This window comes from Panthera uncia, assembly GCF_023721935.1.
Source record: "Panthera uncia isolate 11264 chromosome B3 unlocalized genomic scaffold, Puncia_PCG_1.0 HiC_scaffold_1, whole genome shotgun sequence".
Taxonomy (NCBI): Eukaryota; Metazoa; Chordata; class Mammalia; order Carnivora; family Felidae; genus Panthera; species Panthera uncia.
The window spans coordinates 73255634-73264341 of NW_026057582.1; the positions used below are offsets into that span (position 1 = coordinate 73255634).

Sequence of the window (8708 nt, forward strand, 5' to 3'; positions counted from 1 at the left end):
GAGACTAGAAAATCTCTTTGCTTCGAATCAGAAGAAAAGCGGATCATAGCTGTTTCTGAAAGCTTTGCTAAGTATCTCGTACATAAATGGTTGAAACCTTAACACTATGATAATGTCTTTCTTTGGAATATGTAAATTAGCTTTAAGTACTCATCCTCAAACCGCAGGAGGCCTGTGATGAATAGGAACCTATAATAAATTCCTTCTCTTTCTGCCTAGCGCCTAAGAGGAGTGTTAGCCTTGCATCTTTGAGGGCCCTGGCAATCACCTCAAGAGGATATCTGGAACAAAGCTTAATGAAAAGGATATTTTAAACTTTTTGTGGGCAGATTTAAGGGAAACGTGGAAGAGAAGGTGAAGCACCCAGGGCCTAGCAACAGCCAGAAGACTGAACCACTTGTAGGCCTGAAGGGAAGGAGAAGGAAGAAATTACCGTGACCTGGGGACACCTGCGAATAAGGGCAACTACGACCCAGCAGGACCTATGGGCTGGAGTACAAGGAAGAAGATGTGGCCCACAGCAATGTCAAGGAGCTTCAGTCTGAGATCCCAGGTCCTTCTTTCAGACTGCCTACTGCCTTTCCCGTTGAACTATTTATAAACATCAGAATGCTGTAAATGTCACTGATTTCCCAGGAGACAACAAGAGAGGATTCATGTAAAATAATGAGAAAGCCCTTTGCAAACATCAGACTCTGAAATGTAGCTTATATTCATGATAGAAGTATCAGAGAAAAACCAGCACAAGATAAAGTTACTGGAACAAAAAGGAAAATCGGTGGTTTTTTTCATATGAAACATGGGATTCAAGCCAACTAAGAAAATAATACTTATTTCACATAAATTAGGGAACTCTCAGAAGAAAAGGGGGAAACCCATGATTTAACTTCTCTCCTTCCAATAGAGGACACCATAAATCATTGACCCTCCTCATCTCCATGGACTGAAGAGATTTTCTACTTTCTTTGGGCCCAGTACTTTCCCTCACCTGGACCCAGTTTCCTTACTGATTCCTTTTAGTTTAATGATAGCTCAAGCTACGCTTGAGGTGTGTTGGAAGTTCTAGGAATTGTATTTTTAAAGAAATACAAGCCAACCAGAAACTGTTTGAGGTGTACAATAGAGAGAGAAATAAAAAATGTGGCATACCAGGCCCCTGGCTGGTTCAGTTGGTAGAGCATGTGACTCTTAATCTCAGGGTTGTGAGTTCAAGCCCCATGTTAGGTACAGAGATTACTTAAAAAGAAAATCTTAAAAAAAATGTTTTTTAAATAATTGGTTTTTTTAAGTGTTGCATACATATAATAAACGGTTAGGAAAACAAATATTTACTATGGAAAGAAAAACTGCTCAGTGGCAATGTGAGATCTGGTAAAAAAATTATAAAGGAGACATGTGGGGGCACCTGGGTGGCTCCGTCAGTTGGACGTCCGACTTCGGCTCAGATCATGATCTCACAGTTTGTGAGTTCGAGCTCCTTGTTGGGCTCTGTGCTAACAGTGCAGACCCTGGAACCTGCTTTGAGTTCTGTGTCTCCCTCTGCCCCACCCCCTGCTCATACTCTGTCTCTATCTCTCTCAAAAATAAATAAACATTGAGGTGCCTGGGTGGCTCAGTTGGTTGAGCGTCTGACTTTGGCTCAGGTCATAATCTCACAGTCTATGGGTTCAAGCCCCACGTCAGGCTCCGTGCTGACAGCTCAGAGCCTGGAGCCTGCTTCGCGTTCTGTGTCTCCCTCTCTCTCTGCCCCTCCCCCACCCATGCTCTGTGTCTCTCTCTGTCAAAAATAAATAAAACATTTTTAGAAATTTTTTTTATTTTTAAAAATTTTTTTAATGTTTTTATTTTATTTTATTTTATTTTTGAGACAGAGAGAGACAGCGTGTGAGTGGGGGAAGGGTAGAGAGAGAGGGAGACAGAATCTGAAGTAGGCTCCAGGCTCTGACCTGTCAGCGCAGAGCCTGACGTGGGGCTTGAACTCACAGACTGAGAGATCATGACCTGAGCCAAAGGGATGCCCAACTGACTGAGCCAACCAGGCACCCCCCAAAAAACTTTTTTTAAATAAACATTAAAAAAAAAAAGGAAACCTGTAAACTGTTCCAGGTCCCCAAAAGTATAGAAGCCACAGGAGCACAGTGTGTTTGTTCAAGCTTCTGGTGTTTGCGGACCACTGTTGGTGTTCCTGGGCTCATAGATGTATCACCGCAGTCACTTGGCCATGTCTCTATGTCTCTTCACATTGTCTCCCATCTGTACGTGTCTGTCTCTGTGTCCAAATTTCCCCTGATTCTAAAGACAGCAGTCATATTGGACTAAAGCCCAACCTAATGACTTCATTTTAACTCTACTGCCTCTAGACCCTATTTCTGAGTAAGGTCACATTCCGAGGTACAGGAAGCTACGACTTCAACATATCTTTTTTAGGGGGACACAGTTCAACCCATGACACTAACCCTTGGAAGAAAATGAAAGCTACTCAGCATTCCAATCCCCACTCATCCTCTTTGGTGCCCTGATCCTCAGACGTGCAGGAAAATCTCCCAGATAGGTCTGTGACCTTACCCACAAGAAGAATAGAAAACAGTGAGGTTAGAGAAGGCAGGGCCCATTGGAGGAAGGCAGGATAAGTCCTAATCTGAGAGTGATTTAAAGTCTTAGGTCTCTCATGGAACCAGTGGCAGACCCATACCCCTCTGAGGCAATCCTCACATATTGAAGAGCCGAGATACCGCCCCCAAGAAAAGTTTACCACTAGTGCCGACACAGCCAGCAGCTGACAGAGCAGACCAATCCAGAGAAAGGCTTCACACGGCTCCATGCCACCGGCATTGGCCTGTCAGGTAAGCTTTTCAGCTCTGCCCCCCATGTTTATTCTCAGAATCCCCACAACAACTTTTTCACCTAGGAATTTTTTCTTTTGTTTTGTTTTTATGGGAAGTAAACAACATCAACAACAAAAAGATGGCAATCTTTACATGCATGCAGATCTCCAGAGTTTGAGAGTAAAGGGAATTGTACTCTCCTGTGGATTCTTCTGTTTTTTCCTCTTCACCATCAAACTGAATGAGAGCTTCATGATGTTATTCCTTTGGGGTTGAACTATCACTGCCATTGTCAAAGTAATTCCTCTCCCCTCAGCTGCATTTTCTTCTTCTTTTATTTCATTCTCTTCCCACTTTCCCCTTTGGGTAATAATGCCTCTGATGGTTTACAAGTGAGCTGGAAAAAATCCGTAGGAAGACTAGTTGTTGATGGTTTGAACACTAGAATCAAGGGGCGCCTGGGTGGTTCAGTCAGTTAAGCTTCCGACTCTTGATTTCAGCTCAGGTCATGATCTCACAGTTTATGAGTTCAAGCCCCAAATCAGGCTCTGCACTGACAGCATGGAGTCTGCTTGGAATTCTGTCTCCCTCTCTCTCTGCCCCTACCCCACTTGTGCTCTCTCTCTCTCAAAATATGGAAGTATATAACTTTTAAAAACTAAAAAAAAAAAAAAAAACAATAGAGTCAAGACACCAATATAAAAGGTAGGGTTTTCAATACACCACACATATACTCTTCAGTGAACTGAAAAGAACCTCCTATATGACCAAAGGGAATTTTCTGTCTCTTTCCTCCTTCGCCAAAGCAATGAGAGGGCTATACACTTATTCACTATTTCTTGAGCAACAACAGTATACATGGCACTGTGCAGGACTCTTAAGAACACATGGTTCTTCTTCCAAAATATTTTGTTTGTTTAAAAACATAAGACAACACCCTTTTAAACAAGTAAACAGTAACACTGAAAATAGAATATGCCTAAAGAAGTGTTACTAACAATATGTTAGTAACAATATGCCAATTCATATTTGTATCCAATGGCGATATTTAGGTGTCATTAAATTTTGGGGTTCAGATCCAAGCTATTTAAGACATCTTGGTAAAACTTTATGATATTTCGGGGAGCCTGGGTGGCTCAGTTGGTTGAGTGTCTGACTTCGGCTCAGGTCATGATCTCATAGTCTGTGAGTTCAAGCCCCGCATCAGGCTCTGTGCTGATGGCTCAGAGCCTGGAGCCTGCTTCGGATTCTGTGTCTCCCTCTCTCTCTGCCCCTTCCCTGCTCATGCTCTGTCTCTCTCTGTCTCAAAAATAAAATAAAAACATTAAAAAAAAAAAAAAAGAAAGACTATGCCACTAAAAAAAAAAACAAAACTTTATGATATTTCCTATTACTAGAATGTTCCTTTCTTCTGTGGTCAGCAATCTGCCCTTTACTTTTTGTTCCATATAATATTCTGGTTTCTCTTCAAATCATATAAATCTTTCACTTTTTACTTTTTGTTCCATATGTAAACACCTGCTGAACACCTACTATGTAGGCAAACACTGGCACTGTAGGGACCACTTCCTGAAACACTTCCTTATTAATATAATTCCAAGTGCAAGGAAGTAGAGAATAGTGGTTAAAACCTCAAGACCTGGGGTCCAGAGTCCAGGATTCCCAGATCAAACTTGACTGAGCAGCAGAATTACCAGAGAGATCTTTATGGAAAATACAGACTCTGGGCCCCAGCCCTGAAAACAGATTCAATTAATCTGGAAAACAGCAACCCCCCCCCCTTTCCAAAGTCCAGATACTTCTGATGAAAAGGTTTAGAAAACACTGGCCTACCCTTGGGCATCAGTCTATAAAGTGAGAGGGTCATATCTGGGGTAGTAAAACCAAGATAATTTAACAAGGATATGGGAAGAATAAATTACAACTTCCATTCATATCTATTTTTACATTAAATATCAGGAAAGAGATTCAGTTTTACAAATAGTTTATACACTGGGGCGCCTGGGTGGCTCAGTCGGTTAAGCGTCTGACTCTTGGTTTCAGCTCAGGTCATAATCTCACAATTCCATGAGTTTGAACCACGCATCTGGCTCTGCACTGACAGCGTGGAGCCTGCTTGGGATTCTCTCTCTCTCTCTCTCTGCTTCTTCCCCACTTGCATGCTCTCTCTCTCAAAATAAACTTATAAAAAATAAAACTTAAAAAAGAGATAGTTTATACACTGATCAACACTGGCATCCTCACTGTGTCTGTATGTTAGATTCTAAGCAAGATACCCAGATGGCTGGATTAAGGTTCCACACTCCGGTCTGTTGGTAGAAACTACTCACTCATTTATTCCATTTCCACTTCTTATGATATTATCCAATGTCAACTAAACTATTCTTTTTTTTTTTTTAACGTTTATTTATCTTTGAGAGAGAGAGAGAGACAGAGAGCATGAGTGGGGGAGGAACAGAGAAGAGACACAGAATCTCAAGCAGGCTCCAGGCTCCGAGCTGTCAGCACAGAGCCCAATGCAAGGATCAAACTCACGAACTGTGAGATCATGACCTGAGCTGAAGTCAGATGCTTAACTGACTGAGCCACCCAGGCGCCCCTCAACTAAACTATTCTTTACAAGATGGACACATGTCTTAAAAATATTCCTGCAAAGAAGCAGAAGCTAGCAGATAACATTTAAAGGCAAAAATAATCTAGTGAGATCTCAAAAGAAAATCCTCAAAAGTGTTTCAGTTATCCAGAAAACTATTTGAAATACAGATCTGCAGCACCATTATTGAATCACCCCCTACAAGCATATTTTCCCATGTCCATCTGCTCTCACGTAGTGTGTCTGCACTCAAAATGTTTTCTGATAGTGCCAAGTGGACATGCTTGGGGCACGCTGAATCAGGGAGGAAAGCAGTTATGGCTCCCCTCTTTTCTGCCTCCTGCAAAGGCTATGCCCCTTCCTGTTTCTGCTCAGCTCTTCATAGGCTCCCTGCCTCTGTGCCCTCCAGAGCACAATAGTAAGTGGCAGCATCTTCCACCTGCACCTGGGGGATGAGCAGCAGTGAAGAGAATCGCTCATAAGTCATGTTGTAGCGTCCCTGCTGAGAAGACCTGGAACCCCGAACCAGGAGTCTCGGAGCATGTCCTGGGATGTGAAGGTACCAGAAGAAGGTGTAAGCATTGGATATAGAGTGATTGCAGGAGATTTCCACCACAGCGCCCTCCGGAGAAGCCATGCCAGGAGGCTGAAACACTTGGTCCTTGCTCTCTGCAACTGCAGGAAACAAAGAAGGGCTGTGATTTTTGTGCTGCTATTGGGCTTGCTGATTGCCCCTGTGGCGCAGTGAGTATTAACAAGGCTGGTTTTTCTGTTTTCTTTTTTAAGCGAACCCAAATTGGGGCACCTGGGTGGCTCAGTCGGTTAAGTGTCTGACTCTTGGTTTCAGCTCAGGTCATGATCTCACGGTTTCATGAGTTCAAGCCCCACATCGAGCTCTGCTCTGACAGCGTGGAGCCTGCTTTGGATTCTCTCCCCCCCGCCCCCCCGCCCCACCCCTCCCACATCTGCATCTCTGTCGAAAATAAATAAAAACTTAAAAAAAAAAAGTGAGCCCAAATTTAAAACAGTGGCATATGTTTTCCCAAGACCAGCTGGGGAAGGAGCCTACTCACGCTTCCAAGGAGAGCTGAGGAGGAGCCCCAGCCACACTGCCTCCAGAGCACTCTGCAAAACCATGGCCAGAGTGCAGCTGGTCTCACGCCCCAGCTGGAAGTGTGATCCTCGCCAGGAAGCTGATATAAGGCTGCCTATTTTGCATTTTCTTCTTTGTGTCAATGACATCATCAGCTAGAATCTGCCAAGTGTAGAAGAGTGACTCCAGCTGTAAGGCTACCTAATAGCGACTTGAACGGAGCTCTTTTCTGAGACAGTGGTCTTATAGGGAAGGTATCCTTCTGGAGGTCACCATAGTTGGGCATATTCATTCTAGAACCTTGCTTTCCTTCTCTCAGGGTGTCAAAAGGACTCCCATAGTTGATGAAAGATGGCTTCATCATTCAAATTAAAGTGAAAGGGGTGCTTGGGCAGCTCAGTCAGTTAAGCATCCAAATTTTGATTTCGGCTCAGGTCATGATATCACCATTCATGGATTTGAGCCCTATGTTGGGCTCTGTGCTAAGGGAACAGAGCCTGCTTGGGATTCTCTGTCTCTCTCTGCCCCTCCCCTGCTCATGGGCTCGCTCTCTCTCGCTCGCTCTCTCTCTCAAAATAAATAAACATTTAAAAAACAAAACACAAATTAAAGTCATGTATTCCCACAACAAGTATGCTGAACTTATCACATGGGGTACAATGACATGCGAGCATATTAAAATAATGATCAGGAGGGGTACCTGGGTGGCTCATCAGTTAAGCAGCTGACTTTGGTTCAGGTCATGATCTCACGCCTTGTGAGTTCGGGCCCCGCATCAGGCTCTGTGCTGACAGCTCAGAGCCTGGAGCCTGCTTCAGATTCTGTGTCTCCCTCTCTCTCTCTCTGCCCCTCCCCCCCCCCTCTCTCAAAAAATAAACATTAAATTTTTTTTTTAATTTTGATCAGGAATTTTTTAAAATAATTTTAAATATTAAATTTAAATATTAAATTTAAAATTAAATTAAAAATTAAATATTAAATTTTAAATATTTTTTAAATAATGATCAGGAAATCCTAGTAACTGTGATGGATGAGAGTTGAATTTTTTAAGGCACAAAAATTCCTGTGCAAACATATTCATCAAAACATGATTTTGTGCATCCAAGTTTGTCTCTAAAAAAGTATGGAAAGAAATGCTCAGTTATACATTTCTGTAACCAAAAGAAATTGGATCAAGGAAACTCCAAAAGCTGCATTTCGAGATGACTCTTTCGGATGGTACCTATTCTCATTTTGTAGCATGAGACTGTGTCCTCTGTGATGAATGCAAGACTTAATAGCTCTCCTCCTGGTTTTTATTGTTTTATACAGATTTTCTTGGAGTTTTATTTTTAAAAGAAGAGTAAACAAGGTTTGTGGCAATACGAGTTTATACAGTAAAGAGTTTTATGTGCACAACCACCACCTAGTGGATGATGTGGGAACTGATGAAACATCATTTCCCACCCTGCGGCCTGTCTTTGTAGCTTCTCACATCTTGAGGTGATTTCATGCCCTTTGTTTTGTTCAAATTCTTCATCTTTATTCAATTTCCATAAAGATATAAAGGTTGACCAGAGGAAATACCTACCTTCTGGGAAGCTTTCTGGTTATTAAAAGATGTTCTCCATTCAGGTGAGTGGTTATTTAACACATACTTCCATGGAATGAAATATGTCTCTAAAGATGGTTGCTTTATTCATTTCCTTTCTTCTTCTTTTTTTTATAGTCTCCCTTTCAGGTCAGGGGAATCTGTTCCTTCCTTAATAGTATCTCATTTTTATACTGGGAGATTCTTTAATAATGATAAGATAATTATTTAGGCCCAACAGAGAAAATTTATTAATATTTTTGACCCCAAAAGGTTTCCAAATAAAACACAGAATTCCAATATGACTGTAGAATTAAGATGGGAAAATAAAACATAAGTGCAAGGACTAATATAGCTACTGGGTTTAATTTGAGCTCTGAAATTCCTGACAAGTGAAACATAAAAGGAAACACAAAGGGAATACAATTATACAAAGAAACTAATTAAGTGTTCAAGCAGCTTTTTCCTGAAGCCAAGTGACATATAGATATAGATAACTTAAAATTCTTTTTAGGTTACTGGTTACATACTCCCGATTCAAAGTTTCCCACAACTGCACAGTATTTTTGCGTGTGCTTCCTCCACATTTACTTATACAGTCCCTTAGTGGTGGACTCATAGGCTGCC

The 8708-nt window shown here is 41.8% G+C and overlaps 1 gene segment (V, D, J or C); it reads right to left on the reverse strand.

The window, feature by feature from the left end:
- Positions 1-5797: 5797 nt before the first annotated feature.
- LOC125910343 (T cell receptor alpha variable 2-like) lies at positions 5798-6577 on the reverse strand. The segment is given in 2 exon segments: positions 5798-6093; positions 6492-6577. Coding segments are annotated over 2 exon segments (360 nt in total).
- Between the last annotated feature and the right edge of the window lie 2131 nt (positions 6578-8708).